The sequence below is a fragment of the Sphaeramia orbicularis genome, chromosome 10 (genome assembly GCF_902148855.1).
Source record: "Sphaeramia orbicularis chromosome 10, fSphaOr1.1, whole genome shotgun sequence".
Lineage (NCBI taxonomy): Eukaryota > Metazoa > Chordata > Actinopteri > Kurtiformes > Apogonidae > Sphaeramia > Sphaeramia orbicularis.
In genome coordinates this window covers 23,605,768-23,623,150 of record NC_043966.1, presented here as the reverse complement: position 1 = coordinate 23,623,150, position 17,383 = coordinate 23,605,768, and the positions used below count along the sequence as shown (strand labels likewise).

General features: G+C 40.1%; 1 protein-coding gene across 9 annotated transcripts in view; it reads left to right on the top strand.

Moving 5' to 3' along the window:
• atp11c (ATPase phospholipid transporting 11C (ATP11C blood group)) overlaps positions 1 to 17,383 on the top strand; it is a 47,278-nt gene that overhangs the window by 11,327 nt on the left and 18,568 nt on the right. For all 9 annotated transcript variants that reach the window (XR_003936432.1, XM_030145480.1, XM_030145479.1 and 6 more), the window contains exons 2-4: positions 11,032 to 11,151; positions 12,608 to 12,697; positions 16,870 to 16,950. Coding sequence is in view for 8 of the 9 variants with exons in the window: in XM_030145480.1 (XP_030001340.1) it covers positions 11,032 to 11,151; positions 12,608 to 12,697; positions 16,870 to 16,950 (291 nt within the window). In the remaining variant the exon portion in view is untranslated. The remainder of the gene's footprint in view (positions 1 to 11,031; positions 11,152 to 12,607; positions 12,698 to 16,869; positions 16,951 to 17,383) is intronic.

The window sequence follows — 17,383 nt, the reverse complement described above, 5'->3', positions numbered from 1 at the left end:
ACCAGGGAAGGTAAACAGCCTTTCTTGGTCCCATTTTATTTTAAGAGGATTAGTGGCAAGGCAGCAAAATCCACCTCAAAAACTAAATGAAAACAAAATGTTCTACAATGAAAATGTAAATTCAGTGTTATTTTTGGCTTTGTTTACTGGTTCACACTCTATGATGCTGTGGAAAACATGGTTAAGGAAAAACCAGGTCGTCATCATTTTACCAACAGAACAAAATATTGTAACAAGTTCAGTCAAGTTTAGGTAGTGTTCTGTGTGAGTGCTGCATCCATTAGCACTAATAGTAACTGAAGTAATGATACTGGACATGATACAAATTTCACTGAAAGGGACTTAATCTGTAGTGAAATGCATCTTACAATCAACCCTCCCAACATATACACACACACATAAGTCTTAGACCACCTTCAGTTTTGTTGTTTTTGCAGGTTTGTAATGAGCATACATGATTTTTTCTCAGTCTCTTTTCTTTAGATACAACAAGAAAATACAAGAAATATGTGCACAGGCCTTAACACACACAAAAAACAGAACTAAATGTGTTCTAAAGGTTAAAGTCACAATTTATTGTGATCCCTGACCCCATGATAAGAAGCAGCACAAACAGAAACATCTGACACATGTTGAATGAAACCTGGTATAAAACATCAGAAAATTAATGCAAGTAATCTCATATTGTCTAAACACAAGGGTTAAAGACATGTTAAGGCGAAGACACACCAACCCAATTTTCAGGGGTCGGACGTCATTGGGCAGTCCAGGGAGGTCGGTGACATGAGTCTGCTTGGTGTGTTCTGTGCGATCAGCCATCGTTAATGTCGTCACCAATCTTTTCAGCTGATTCAACATATGTAATTGTCCACTACCCGTCATTCAGTTGGACCAATCTGATTGGTGGAGAGATAGTCCTTGACTAGTGAACTAGTGAACGAGAAGTTTATATGTGAATACAGCTATGCCAAGGTACTTTACACTATTATTGTCTTCTATAATAGGCCATGAACTGCTCAAATTGTATCTGAATGAGTGCCAGTCAGTGTTGCCTATGGACTTCATTCATTCCATGAAGCGAACACAGCATTGTTGGCATAGTGCAATTTCTCCTTAGTTTCCGCCTGCTTGGTCTATAGCAGGGGTGGGCAATCCTTGTCCTCGAGGGCTGGTATCCTGCATGTTTCAGATGCTCCCCTCTTCCAACGCACCTGGTTCACATGATAAGCCTATCATCAAGCTCTGCAGAAGCCTGATTGTGACCTTCAGGTGTGCTGGAAGAGGGAAAAATCTAAAACATGCAGGATACTGGCCCTCGAGGACCAGGATTGCCCACCCCTGTTCTATAGAGATGTTCTGTCATTTCCGGTTTTACTTATCACGCAAGCACAGAACATATGCTCAAGTCGTTAGTTGATTTGGTGTGTACTACACACTGTTTTGACCATGTCGGGGAGAAGGGAGCTGACTGATCAGTCGGCCTACCTTTTCTGGTGATGATCGGCAGTGGGGTTGGTGTGTCTTCACCCTTAAGTGTGAAGGGAGGTCACACTAAAAACTACCACTTTTGTTTATAGAAACTATTTTTTCCTTGAAACTTATGTTTTTAATGCTGTACATACTTCCCTTTTATCCAGATTAGATCTTAATACAGAAACTGAGAAATATGTGTGTGTGGTGATTATAACTTTACTAAACCAATAAACCGAATTTGGTCTAAGACTTTTTCCACAGTACTGTAATATTCCTTTTTTTGGTTTTCAGCTCATTGTCCTAATGTTCAGGTGAAATTAAATTATGGTTGACTCAATAACAAAGCAGAATGCTGCCCAAAAGTTACCATTGTAATATATTGCTTTACATAATACAAGGCTTTGTCTTTTCTCTGGTTACTTGGTGTCTATCTGTTCTGCTAACACCATGAAGATTGTGACAAAGCGGCATAGTCACTGAATAGTGAGATGGTGTGACAGGACGCAGTGTCATCAGACCCGAGTCATCGTTGGGAGTTTGGCAGTGGTTGAATGCAGACTTACATTTCCTCTTCTCCCTGTGGAACACAAAGTGTGTATAATTTAATTTAGAGCATAACTTAATGTAAAGTTTCAGGGTTTCTCAATTCTCTAATGCACCATTTAGTTCTGACTGAGCAATTACATCTCAGCTCAAATGAGCATCGGATGTTTGCTTTATTGATCCTCATTCATGTTTTGTAGCTAATGCTTTTTCATCAAGGATGAATCTGCTGTTTGGTATTGACACACTGGCACTTGACTCTTGGCCATCGCTTTACTTGCTAACATCATTGGCATTGAATGGTTTTGTTTGACTTTTGACAATGAGGCAAAGATAATGCAATCAGTTCAGTTTTTCCTTACACTGGCATTTTCTCGTGCTCCTGTATTGGGGATGAGCATTGCGATCACGTAACTGCTCAAAAATGAAGTGGACCCCATGGTCTGACCCTTATTATATTTTATGGTGAATTCGCCGCTAAATCAATGGCCATTCAATAGTTCTTTTCTTATCTTTAGAACCCCGGGCCATGGACTACTTCCTCATTTTATATAGAATCCCATTTTCAATATGAATTATGCTTAAGTGCCAACATTTCTTTTTGAGAATCACCACAGAATGTGCTTATGTAGGAGATTCTAAGCAATAATGTTGACTTAGTCTTCCTGAAAACTGCAGAAATATTGAATGTAGAAAATGGAAACTAGAGTTCTATCTGATAGTGTTGTGATTTTAAAGAAACATCTTGAGTTATGTTCTATCAACAACAGTAAAGAGTTGGGCAATTATAATAGGTTGGTACCGATGAGAAGCAGGCCAGCTCGTACTGTTTACTGTGTGACCTGTAATTGTGCAGTACAAGCAAGAGCTGTTCCTTGACTCAGGCCTAATTTGGTTTGTAGATTCTCCTACTTGCATTCACATGCTCGCCCATGCAATTTGTAAATTATTTTTTGCAGCCCTGCTATTTTTTTTAGCCCCCTACTTTGTTTTGCTAATGTTAATTCACTTACTATTATTGTTTGCTTTTCTGAATAACTGGAAGCTGCAATTAAATTTTTTGATAACATTGCACAGAGGAAGTATAACTGCCAGAAACACTGAATATGATTCAGATAAATGAACAAGAGGAGTCTACGGGGGTGTTTTTGGCTTATTGCTTCTCCTGGGGGCTGCTTGTTGTTTGATATAGAAAACCTGGATGTACTTGTGTTCTTGGATCCTGGTGTACTTCCTCTCTCACACTCGTTCTTACTCCCACTCTTTCCCTCTTCCCTCCCTCTCTCTCTGCTGATCGTCTGGCAGCCGGGTCCGTCCGGTCCTGCTGAAGGAGTGTCAGTACATGCTGAGAGGGAAGGGGCTGGTAGATTTGACAGCCATACTGAGGTGTGAACATGGCTGCTCATGAATAACAGAATTATGTAAGACTGCTGGCTTCCTTTTTTTCTAGCCAGGACAGGAGAGAAAATTAGAAATATTTTGCCACTGAGATAAGGAATTTCGCCTTATTTTTTTTTTTTGTTTTGTTTTTTTCAAATCACCAGTAAGTAGAAAGTGATTGGGTGAACATCTATAAATTGGGCTCCAGGTAATTTGAGGCTATCTGAGATCTAACCTCAGAAACTGACTTCAGCTTGCTTTCCAGGTGGCCATTATTCACACATTTTCTGGCACTGGCCCAGTATCAGATATTCATGATGAATCTCTTCCCTCTACCCACATGTTGCTGACCCTTATATTAAATAGCATGCCTGCTGCACTTCAATACTTTACATCCACAAGAATAGCTGTGCAGTATTTATTTGAGGCGAAGTGATACAGCTACATTAAAGAAGTCGTTCACTTGCACAAAACCATTGACTGGACAGGGGAAAAGGATCTGAACTCAGGTGTGTTTTACATACTAATGTCTTGAATTTAATTATTGAACACATGATGTTACAAACGTGGGTGTTTCGCATACATAGTTTTTGCTTTTGGTCTGAATCTGTGGAGTAAACTTGATGTGTTTTCTGTATTTTTTTTTTTTTTTTTAGGTTTTACAAATTGCTACACACCACTTATTGGTCTGATTTGTCTGGGGCGTGAGCAGAAAAATAAAAGCATGTAGGAGGTCATGTTTTTCAGCTAGAGCATATTTAATGTTAGAGAAACGTTGAAAGTGAAATGCAAAGTATTTAACATTTCTGTTTGTGAGCTGTTAAAACTTGGCTCTTCTTCTACACATAGCAAATGAGGGTGAGGGAGTGGTGGTTGAGTGAGCAATAGACTGAATGGAGAGAGTGAATGGTGTAGTGAGGGGAAAAAAACTGCGAAATGGAAAAAAGCATCACCTGATTCTGCCACAGTGGTTTTATTCTAAAGACACAAACACACCCACAGCTTTGCAAAACTCTCCTTCAGAGGTGATAGGCTGAAAGGTCTGTGTGTATGTGGGTGCTTTGCCCACAGTTTTGTCTGTCAAACAGCTTTTCAGCAGATGAGGAGAGAGCAGTATAACTAGAGCAGTATAACTAGTTGCTTTGTTTTGTATATTGTTATGCCCAGGTATGATGCCAGATGCTATTACTGGGTGGAGATATAAACTCACTGTCCAAGGACTGATAAGTAGAAATGTCCTGAACACACCAAAACGAGGAAAATAGACAATACCCCATAACACACTAAAAGGGGGTCAGATGTGATTATTATCCAGAAGGACGCTTGATATTTTTCAAGTAAAATGTCAGTCTACTTTGCCTTTATTCTACAACAATAGTAAGCTGTTTCTTCTACTATGCAGTCTCCTGTCATTTGCATGTTACACCACATCCCAAAATGCAAAACACTGGATCTGGTTAATTCTAACTTGTAGTGCTGACCTGGTAATTTAGGTGGATTGACTTCGGCTCACATTCACACCACAAACAAACTGCTCCAGTGACTGTGTGGAGCGGAACTGAGACTACCTCCGCTAAAGAAACTTTGTGCAGTTGTGCATGGGTTTGTTATTCCAGTCTTGTTCCGTTGCTGATTGCTGAGTTCACACATGCCCCAAGGAATCACAAAGGATTATGATTTTAGTCAAACAACTTATGGCTCTATGTATAAAATACACATCTCAGCCCCGTTCAAACCTGACTCGGGACACTTTAAGATTCATTTCACTTCAGAATCAGAATCATCTTTATTCACCAAGTATGTAGGAACAAGGAATTCTTTGCAGGTAGATGTTGTCTCTCTAGTAAATTATAAATACAAAGTACACACACACACACACACACACACACACACACACACACATATATTATATATAGTATAAACCTGCTAAATGAAAATCAACAAGGCATTTGCATTATATCAAAGTGTTTTAAAGACGTCTGCTATTTTTTTTTTTTTTTTTTACTAAAATAGTGGTTTGCCACTTTTTTTCCCTCTGAGTAAAGAGAATATTCACATTTGAATATTCCAGTTTAGATATTCAATTAATATTTTAGGTGCTTGAAAATTCAATCATTACTAAAGCATATGATTTGTTTAACTGATGTGTTTGATTCACATCAGTTCCTGCAGTTAGCAACATGCAAGAAAATATTCCCCCTTAAAAGCTGCGGGTTGTTTTTGAGACACACACTGAATCAAATTTGGACTGAAATGAAAGCTTGCACTACATTTTCGACTGTAGATGAGCATGTTTATTTGTGTATACTGCAGGAAAGTTAAATCTGAACATAAGTGATCTCTGGAGATGTACGTAGACACTTTCTAATGCCAAACACATTTGCAGCTGGTTACTTGCTTTGAATGCATGTTAATGCAATGACTGAACAGGGCCTTGGACTATCCAGTCTGCAAATTTGTCATTTAGTTGTGCTTGAAATCATACAGTTGTGTGTCTTAACAGATTACACAAAGCTCCATGTGATGCAGTTGCATATAGTGTATAAGTCATCTTCATTTGTAAACTTAAACATTGCATTATGTTTTGAGATATTTGATTCCATAGGTAGTGCATGAATATTTGCTTCTCAGCATTACCTTTAATCACCATTGTTAGATATTTATTGTTCTTGATGACCTGCTTGTCCTGTTTTGGCCTGTTATCAAAACTCAGTTCCCAAAATGTGAGTTATGGAAGATATTTGAGGCTAAGAGAGGAGCAGAGGTGGAAGCAAAAAAAGGATTTATTGGTTTTGGATGATCCAGGATTTACCACTGACATGATTCCCAACTCCTTGTTTCTGTCCACCCCAAGTGTTCGGATGGCTAAATGTTGGATGTCAGGAAATCGAGGTCATTGTGAGACGGCCAAGTTTTCTGTCTTCCTCGGGACAAATTTATCCTGGTTTTGTACACAGTTGTTAATTTGACTGCAGTTTGATCCATGTGAATGACAATGAATCATTTTTGTAATAATCAAAATCAGAATCATCTTTATTCACCAAGTACGTCAACACATTAAAGGAATTTGTTGTGGGTAGATGTAGGCTCTATGGTAAAGTACAAGATATAATAAAAAATGTAAGAAAAAGAAATTTAGAAAAATAAATTATGTATATGTGTAAAGTAAGGGCACAGTATACACTTCTGTAGTTATAGTGCAATTCTTCTGTGTGCATTTGGGATTTCAAGAGAGAGTGTTAACTGTTCATTAAAGTCACTGCCAAGGTTATTATCGTTAACGAAAACGAACGAAATGACGAAAACTAAAATTGAAAAAACATTTTCGTTAACTGAAATTAATAAAAACTCTAATTAAAAGAAAAAAACGATAACTAACTGAAACTGTATCGTGAGCTTACAAAACTAACTAAAACGTATAAAAATTATGGATACAATTCCCTTCGTTTTCGTCTTTGTCAATATCGGATTGATATCAAATTGATTTATTTCGCTCCAGCAGTTTGAGCTGGTGACACCATACTACACTTCACAGTCTGTCATGTCTGGTCACTGGTGGTTTCCAGTTGTCTTCTGGTCCCCACTCTACCTGGAACATACAGACTAAAGCTGGGACAAAGCAGCACAGTCCTGTCTGGGGTTTACTGTAGTGATACATGGGTCGAGTTTTTTTTTTTTTTTTTTTTGGCGTACCGTGTGTGTGCGCGTGAGTGACAGAGACAGAGCAGAGCTAAAGGACAGAGTCAGTGTTGAACTAGCATCCAGGTTAAAACTGGAGAGTTTATCACCATGAAAAGGCCTTCCAAGCCCTGAACTGCACAGTTTAGAAGAGGAGAAAAGAGGAGGATGAAAACTAATCCAATTACAGAGGTATGGAACCTGTTAGAATGTTAAAAAACGTTTGATGTTACTAGCTACAGCTAGTTGAACTGAACTGAAGCAAAGTTGGCTAATAATGGAACTGGAGATGATTAAGAGATGAGATATCTGCTAAGGTGTGGTTTACTGCTGATGAACTGGGTTATATATGTTTATAAGTGGTTTATATATGTTCCTATCTGCTTTAACTGCTGGTTAGCTGGTTTATAATAGGTTCCTATCTGCTTTAACTGCTGGTTAGCTGGTTTATAATATGTTCCTATCTGCTTTAACTGCTGGTTAGCTGGTTTATATATGTTTCTATCTGCTTTAACTGCTGGTTGGCTGGTTTATATATGTTTCTATCTGCTTTAACTGCTGGTTAGCTGGTTTATATATGTTTCTATCTGCTTTAACTGCTGGTTAGCTGGTTTATATATGTTTCTATCTGCTTTAACTGCTGGTTAGCTGGTTTATATATGTTTCTATCTGCTTTAACTGCTGGTTAGCTGGTTTATAATAGGTTCCTATCTGCTTTAACTGCTGGTTAGCTGGTTATATATGTTTCTATCTGCTTTAACTGCTGGTTAGCTGGTTTATAATAGGTTCCTATCTGCTTTAACTGCTGGTTAGCTGGTTTATAATATGTTCCTATGTGCTTTAACTGCTGGTTAGCTGGTTTATATATGTTTCTATCTGCTTTAACTGCTGGTTAGCTGGTTTATAATATGTTCCTATCTGCTTTAACTGCTGGTTAGCTGGTTTATATATGTTTCTATCTGCTTTAACTGCTGGTTAGCTGGTTTATATATGTTTCTATCTGCTTTAACTGCTGGTTAGCTGGTTTATATATGTTTCTATCTGCTTTAACTGCTGGTTAGCTGGTTTATAATATGTTCCTATCTGCTTTAACTGCTGGTTAGCTGGTTTATAATATGTTCCTATCTGCTTTAACTGCTGGTTAGCTGGTTATATATGTTTCTATCTGCTTTAACTGCTGGTTAGCTGGTTTATAATATGTTCCTATCTGCTTTAACTGCTGGTTAGCTGGTTTATAATATGTTCCTATCTGCTTTAACTGCTGGTTAGCTGGTTATATATGTTTCTATCTGGTTTAACTGCTGGCTGCTTTGTGCATCTCCTCTCATGCTTTGCACATCTTCGCATTGTTTCACGTAAGTGACGTTGTGTATGGATTGCACCCCCCCTCAACCTGCTATAGGGAATTTATACATTGTACGGTACATTGTGTCTCTGCTCAGTCCATGAGCCGCCCTAACCCGACCCCCAAATAAAGTGTCCAGGGTAACCCATATCCGCGCCTCACTAATTTCTTTGAATAGGATGATGAGGAAGATAAAATATTTGAAATAACTAAAACTAATACTGAAACTAACCTAAACTAAACTAAAACTAAGCATTCAGAAAAAAATGATAACTAATAAAAACTAACAAACCTGCTCTAAAAACTAATTAAAACTAACTGAATAAGAGAAAAAAAGTCAAAACTAATTAAAACTAAACTATAATTAAAAATCCAAAACTATTATAACCTTGGTCACTGCTTTGGGGAAGAAGCTATAATAATTTATTCTAATAGATCAGTAATGGTACTGAGTTATTGGCCTTTGTTGAGATGTGATCAAACACTAAATCTTGTGTTGCAGTCAGTCACACAATTACAATAATATAGATTGATAAGTTTTGTTAAAAATTTCGCTTCCATGAGCCTTAGGATAAACCTACACATTTCATTTACACTGAAGTGGTGATCTATAGTTATCATCACATCAAAAAATTAACTGAAGTGCCACATAATTAGAGAAACAGATTCTACATTCAATGAAGAACAAGTCCTTAGTAGTTGTATCTGTGTGTCCCCGGTTGCTATTTAGGGCTTCATTTATATAATTGTTTTGACATTTGTATGAATACTTGTGCAAAGAAAACATGTGACTGTGACCTGTCTTCTCCTCCTTGCTTTGTGACTCACCTTACCTGCCTTTTATGGATGAGGAATGCCCAGTCTATGTCTAACGTTGAGACAAGCTCAGCTTGTGTCTGGCTCCCGACCTGGTTCCAGAAGTCTTTTAGGGCTTTGAGCACGTGCACATATACAGGGGTTGGACAAAATAATGGAAACACCCACACCTCAAGATGATAATGCCCCAATCCATACAGCTAGAATTGTTGAAGAATGGCATGAGGAACATTCTAATGAAGTTGAGCATCTCGTCTGGCCGGCACAGTCCCCAGACCTCAACATTATTGAGCATTTATGGTCAGTTTTAGAGATTCAAGTAAGACGTCGATTTCCACCGCCATCGTCTCTAAAAGAGTTGGAGGGTATTCTAACTGAAGAATGGCTTAAAATTCCTTTGGAAACAATTCACAAGTTGTATGAATCAATACCTCGGAGAACTGAGGCTGTAATTGCCGCAAAAGGTGGACCTACACCATATTAAATTATGTTTTGTTGATTTTTTAAGGTGTTTCCATTATTTTGTCCAACCCCTGTAGGTGTGTCTGTGTGTGTGCGTTTGTATATCTCTCTGCCATCTGCATCACAACACGATAGCTCCCCTCATAAGACTGAGGAAAGCTTTTTTCCCCCCTCCTGGCCACATTTATTACTTGTGAATCATAGATGAGTGACCACCTGGGACAGAAGAAATGAAGTTATAGTCCCTGCACAATTGCCATTTTGTCTCACTGACCCTTGTATTACTTTCCTTTGTCCCTTCATTGAATTTATCTGCTTGTGTTCAACAGTTTTCCAGTAGGGTGCTTTTCTAGTCTTTTTAATTTTCTGCACCACAGTAGAAGTTTTAATCTCTTAATTCTCTACCTTTGGATGGAATTTGGGCCTTATCTAGTTGGAACAACAGCTGTTTTTTTAGCGTTGTGGATTTGTTGCAAATTGAGTAACACTGCATCGTAAAACAGCACCTCCCAAAACAGATCTCACGTGTTTGTTCTTCAACGCTTATCCACAGATAGTGTATAAGACTTTAAACTTATTACCCCACCCCACCCCACCCCGAAAGGGAGGCAAGAGGTATTGTTTTTGGTTGGGTTTGTTTCTTTGTTTCTTTGTTAACACTCTAGCAGCAAAACTATTGGTTGAATTCTTACAAAATTGCCTTTATAGCCAGTGAAAATTGCCAGTGGCCCAGAATAGATGTGATTACATTTTGGGAACAGTAGGTCAAAGTTCAATTTTTTTATGAATTTAACCCCCCTGCCCCCATTTTCTTATAATGGGTGACATTTCACATGTGTGTAGCAGCAAAACTATCGGTTGAATTCATACCAAATTGGGTTTATAGATTGCCAGTGACCCAGAGTAGACATGTTTAGATTTTGGGAAAAGTAGGTCAAAGTTCAAATTTTTTATGAATTTTTTTTACAGCTTTTTTCCTCCCATTTACATATAATGGGTGAAATTTCACATCTATAAAAAATATTAATTTTGTTTCAATGTACTTCAAACTTGGCACGTATATGGAGACATTTGATATGTTGGCATCACCACATGCATAGACATGATGACATCAGCTGGATCGATGCCAAAATAAGCTACAATACGTGCGAGGGGCGGGGTTTGTTGTGCCTGCACCACTTGTTTAAGAATCATTTTGCATTGAGATTGTTGATGCTTAATTCAGGTGTTGGTGTAAAGGAATGCCCTGAATTACTAACAAGTGCTTTTTCCTTTCTCTCTTTTTTTTCCCCTGTCTCCATTGGAACCCTACCCTCTCCTTCTTCTCCTTGCAGCTCGGTGGTGACGAGAGAAGAGTAGACAGTAGGACTATCTATGTTGGTCACCGGCCGTGTCCTGCCAGTGAGCCTTTCATCCCACCCAAATTCTGTGATAACAGGATTGTGTCCTCCAAGGTAAGAAGCACAGTCACATATTGTACATGTGTCAGAGCTCCTGTCTGGCCATAACTGAAATTCATATGCCTGTGTTTGCTCCTCAGCTCCTCTCTGTATTAGATTTCACCTGCCCCCCAGCGTATCTCTTCTCTTATCTAACACTTGGAATGCAAAATGAACTCTTTCACAGTTCTGAGCATTCCCATGTCATCCTTTTTTTTATTCCTCCTCCCACTGCCACTCCACATGTTTGTCTTTGCTCCCTGCTGAAGTGATTATTTGTCTGTCAGGGAGGCATCGGCAATGAAATACATGGCTGCTATTAATGTTCTGGCATGGTGGGCAATTTGGTTGTTTTCTCTGGAGCTCTGACAGAATACTACCCACCCTTCACCTAAATCTCAGCCTTCAGTCCGGTGTCAGCAGCAGGCTCGGGCCGGCGCAGACTGGCTTATGGATATGAAGAGTAAAAGTGATGGGGAGAAGGAAGCGGTGTGAGTAAGACGGTAGTGGGATTTATAGTGGTGCAGAGGGTCCCAGTGAGGATGGGCCAATCAATTGGCTGCTGCCAGTATGTCAGGGTAAACAGTCTTTAATTACCCCAGCTGTAGTGTTTATGCTCCTCCATGCCTCTGCTCTCCATCATCCTGTTGCTTTTGCACTCTGCAATGACCAATCTGCATCTCCTCTCGTGCTCTTGTTGCTACTGCACCATCACAGTCAGCCACCCTCACCGCCAACCCCATACCCCCCACCCCCCACCCCCTTTTCTCATTACTTTCTCTCTCTTTTCTCTCTGGCAAAATGAGATGGGCTATTCTGCTGCCGCTGCATTTCAACACTCTCCCCATTCAGACATCCCCCTTCATAAACAGTGCTTATTGCTCTTTCTATGTGAAGTGAGCCTATGCGCATGTGTATGTATTCATGCTTATCACTTTGGTACTTTGTTGTGCAGCACAAAGTTACCAGCAGGGTATTGTTGTGCTGCCTCTCAGGGATTTAAGCAGATAAAAGTGTCATTCTAGCCCCAGTGGTATCAACAGTCATGGCCACTTAAAAAAAGAACACAAACAAAATCCTCTGCCAACGTGATAAGTTCATCGGCTTTCCATTCAAGGGAGATGAATTCAGGAGATAAATCTGTAATCTGAATCAGTGGAGTACCTGTGGGTCTCCCAAGAGCTGTTTCCCTAGGCATTACAATGAATACAGACTTTAAGTTATTGAAGTTGTCTCTTCTTTTCCCCATGCCCAGCTGAGAATGAATACTCATATGCAAGAGTCTGTGAATATTGAATGCCTCTAATCTTCCTCTTCTTGCCAAGCCTTTCTCTAACCTCATAAGTGAGGTTGAAAAACATCCTTCTTCAATGATAAAATTACACAACCAAGAGCAGCATCAAAGAACAGTCAACACTTGATGCCTTTATTTCTCGGTGACTTACATGTATGTTTTTCTGTCTCCCTACAGTACACAGTGTGGAACTTTCTACCAAAGAACCTGTTTGAACAGTTTAGAAGAATTGCCAATTTCTACTTCCTTATCATCTTCCTGGTGCAGGTAAGGACAGGCTTTGTCAGTATGCCAACACAAACAAAGACTTTGTTTATCACTTTCACACAATGAATTCATGTGTACACATTGATTTTGTGAGTGAGGCAGAAGGTGGGCCTTTGCATGAATGTATAATATTAAGACTTGTTATAATTTGACCTGAATATTTTTTTGCTGGTTCTACAACCTGCATCCTGTAGACCAATGTGTGATTTGTTGTATGAAATCTGAGAATAGATGCAGTCATTTGCACGTAGTTGTTGCAGAATATGAGTTTAGATGTGAAAGTGTCAACGAATGTGTGAATTATATGCAGGTTTGTATCAAGTGTTCATTCTGAACTGGTGTGAAATTGCTGTAACATCCCTTAAGGCTAGAACAGTTTGTGCTGAAAGTCATTTAATGGCCATTGCTCGTACAACTCTGAAAATACTTTACATTTTCACCTTTAAATGTTACTCTCAATACTTTTGTCATTGTTGGCCTTAAATGAGGTTCTAAGTTCTGTTTGTCATTGTGGACTGGTGTTTTGTGTGTTGCCCTCTCTTAAAATGGAACTAGCAAAGAGTGCTGACTAAAATGTGATGATTGGCATCCTTATTCCCCTGCTCTGTGCTCTTCAGTGACCCCACCATTTCTCTTCGTCCTGTCTTCTTGTGTCTGTTGGTATTCAGGTTCTTGTTTGCATCTGCTGTTGCTCTTCCATCATCCCTTTCTTTTTTCCTTTTTTTCTGATCCATGGAGATGGAAAAAAAACCCTCTCCCTCTATCCATAACATAAACTATGATGGCTAACAGCCCTCTTGTGTAAACAGGTGCTGGTTTTGAGCCTGCTCAGGAGGGTTGTGCTTTCTGTGGTCACATACTGACTCAATGAGCTCACAGAGTGACAGCTCTGAGAAGCACGGCACTATTTTAACCTGATGAATATATATGCGTCTGTGATCACGTAGTATTATATTTTTCAGTTCAGTAGCAGGTGGATTGCAGTGCTCATTTTTCATCCACCTCTATTAGCACACTTCACCCTTTTATTTTCCGTTGTCAGGTCTGTCTTTATAGTGTCCTCCGATATGAAGAACATGTATTTGTGATGTGATGTGTGAAAATATCATGAACTTTAGCAGCAGTAACTGATGTAAGACTAAACAGATGCGTGTTTACCTATTTCCACTTGTATGTACAAGGATTATGAATGTGTAATGTATGCAGTGTAGGGGGTTGGCGGATTGATACATTGTATGTATGTGTGTGCTTGTGCATATGTATGCAAGTATGACTCAGTGGGTGTCCTGGGCTTGCTGACGGTGTTTACCCAAGCTGCAGTGTGGTTGGCGTTTCTCCACTAATCCACCCTCTCTTGAGGGGCTCCTTATCCTCGGTTTTTCCCCCATGCAGCAAGCTATTATATCACAGAGAGAAGATGTGAGCGAAACAGGTACACAGACTGTGTGTGCACTCATTTTGCACTCGCATCTCACTGACAGAAATAAACCGAATTCCCCTGAGAGACTGCATGCAAATTCTCTACTAGCAACCAAATGTCATGCATCTTCCAGCTCCATCTTACCCCCCCTTTGTCTCGCCTTTTGTCATTCTGTCTCTTTCTTCTTGCATTTTTTTTTTTTCATCCCCTTCTGTCTCTTTCTCTCGCACATTCCCCCCATCTCTCTGCAGCGCTGCACTGCTGACGTCAGCAGCCAGGAAGCCCTCTGTACTTCTGAGTGCCACAAATAGACACAGGCTGATAAAAAAGCACCACTCTCCTATAAATAGCCTTGCATGTCTTTGCTTGAATTTGATCGAATGGGAATAGAGCACGGTCGGAGAGTGAGAGAAACAGTGATGAGGGCAAAAGAGAAATGAGGAGAAAGGGAGAAAGAGAAAGGGGGAGAGGGAGAACTAAACGGTGAAGAAGGTGAAGAAGCAGGACACGAGGGCCCACATTGCTGCCCGGGGACTCCGGGGACCTGCTGTCTGTCGTTCACTGTGACACACTTGCCGGGTCTGATGAAGGGTTTTGTGCGGCTGCGCTCTGCTGCTCTGCTGTCACACCAACACATCAGTGCAGTTTACTCATAACACTGTGATTTTTGGGTTTTGCATTTGGTGCAAGGAAAGGTATTTATCCATCTGGAAGCTTGATGAGGATGGTTATTAATCAGTGCAGAGTCAGACAACCTGTGAAAGACAAATGTGAGAAGGATTGCAGGTTTTTTGGCTGAAATACTGTAGCTAAAGGTTCTCTGTAGGTGTTAACTGTCTTGGGAGAATGATTTGCAGTTTCTTAATCACGATACTTTTGAGACATATACTGTTGTCTGATTTACTTTTTAAAAAATTTGTCAAAGTAAGACTTATGAGAGCATTTCTGTGCTGTGGTCACCTTTTTCAGCTGTCTACATCAGTCTTTCCTCCTGCTGACTTTTACTGCATATAGTACAGCTATAGCAAAATATGGATCAGGGGATATATTGTATTACTTTCTCTTGTGATATGCTATCAGTATATGAGTGCCAAATATTAATATTTTTATTACATGTCAGCACTCTAAACAGATTCCCCTGCCAACTGAGCTTACCGCAGTCAGTGCCTCTTGGAACGGTAGCCCACATGGAAGTTGCAGTCTGTATGAAAGAGGCTCTAAACCTTACCATGAATAATAGAATAATTCCTGCTTTTTGCCTTTTTTCAGTTACAATTTTTACAGTTACGCAGACGTTGTAGTGTATCATATGTAATTGTGTTGCAATGCATCAAGTATCACAGAAATCTTGTTATTGTGGGCAGTGTTGTATTCTAAGTTGCTCTGTGAATCCCACCTCTCCTTTGTAATGAATCAAACTTCGCTCAAGAGCTTTTGCTGAGGGGTTATCCATTGCCCAATCATGTCATGCTGTAAGAGTGTTTTTCTTTCAGTGCATGGTCATGCGAACCGTAATAGGGCTAAAGTGACCCGGGTAAACTCAGGCTGTCTCAGGAGGCATTTAATAATCCACTCGCTTCATGGCCTCTAGGAATGTTCCCAGTTTAATGAGTCTTTAACATATAGCCCCATATGCCGTCTTCATGCGTACACTGTGCTCTTTCGAAACGCTGTATAGGCTCACCTCGGCCTCTTAATACCTGAGGCTACTGCAGCACAATTATTACTTTCTCCTCTGTCTCACCAGAATTGCCAACGACCACAAATATATTGCAGACTCTCATCTGAATCTGCACTCCTCCAAATGGTCGATGTGCCTTAGTCCCTCTCTGCCTTGTAATTGATTTATCTCCTCCAGTTAATTGTAATCACAGTAAAGCTTTGGTAGGGTAGTAGCTCAGTGTTTTTTGTACATTCTACGTGTTTGTGTTTGCCCATAATTCCTGTGCAGACAGCGATTTGTTTCATTAGCAGTCAACGCACAGGTGAGGAAAACACCGGAGACTGCTTCAAAACACATCTCCTGCTCTTACTTGAGCTGATGTCTATCTGACAGCTTGTAATGCTCCTGGTCAGAATACCAACAAGCTGGTCTGGTTGTATTTGTGTGTGCTGTAATGCACGGCCTGGCACAGGGGGAGACCAGACTCCATGCTGCAGGATCAGAAATGCCATTATAAATCCGTCTTATGATGGTGTTAAGGGACACACAAACACAGAGGGCCATTTGTGTGCTGGGGTTTTAGCTGGCAGATTTGGTCAGGTGGTGCCCCATAACTGGTTATTTGGGATTACCTGCTTCCACACACATTCCCTCCACACATGATGCAGCACACACACACGCAGTTTAAGCAGGTGAGGTTATAACACATTTTTATGTTGGCCCTCTCCCACACCTTGGCAGAAACAGAGCAGCTTTGGCATGCCTGCAGATTAAGCACTCTCTCCCTGGCCCACTTGATTAAAAGTTCTGTAGTCCAGAACCGCCCTCCAAAATGTAAATGTCACCCCTGTGTTTCATACTGATGAACACATTTTGGCTATCGTAGAAATGCCTCCCTCCCAGAAAAGACTACACCCTGCATTTAGAAGACTGGCCCCACCTTCTAAACCATCACCCGCACACACACAGACTTCACTATGACTTTGCAGAGATGTACAGGAGCCAATGCCATCTTTACAGATTGAATGCTTTATGCTTGTGTTAACATGACATTTCTCAGAGGTTAAATCTTTTGTTTTTTCCCCACAGGTGATAGTAGACACCCCCACCAGCCCAGTCACCAGTGGCCTACCCTTATTTTTTGTGATTACAGTAACTGCTATAAAGCAGGTAAGATTGACTGTATTAAAAGAAAATGTACCTTTTTGTGATTTCTCTTGCCATCCCCTTATTTCATTGTACTCTGTCATTGCATTACACCATCCCTCCCTCTTCATGTAGCATTTTTATGTCCCCCTGTCGTCACCACTTTCTTGCTCCTCATTTTTGTATTAAGTACGTGACTAATGCTCTCTTGGGTTTAGTATTAATGCGCTCTGCTAGTGAATTCTGATTGGGGGAAGATGAAATGGGCTCTCGGGGATTGTGAGTAAATGGAGAGAGAGGCAGAAAGTCTATTACAGAGATACAGATAATCAAGGGGAGTGTCTGTTTTCATTGACTCTGTTTCTGCCATGTCCTGGCTTTAGATGTATTTTTTTTTAGGATTGACTTTTTAGTTAGGCTACTGCTGGGGCTTTGAAGAGTACAATAGAGGGTGGAC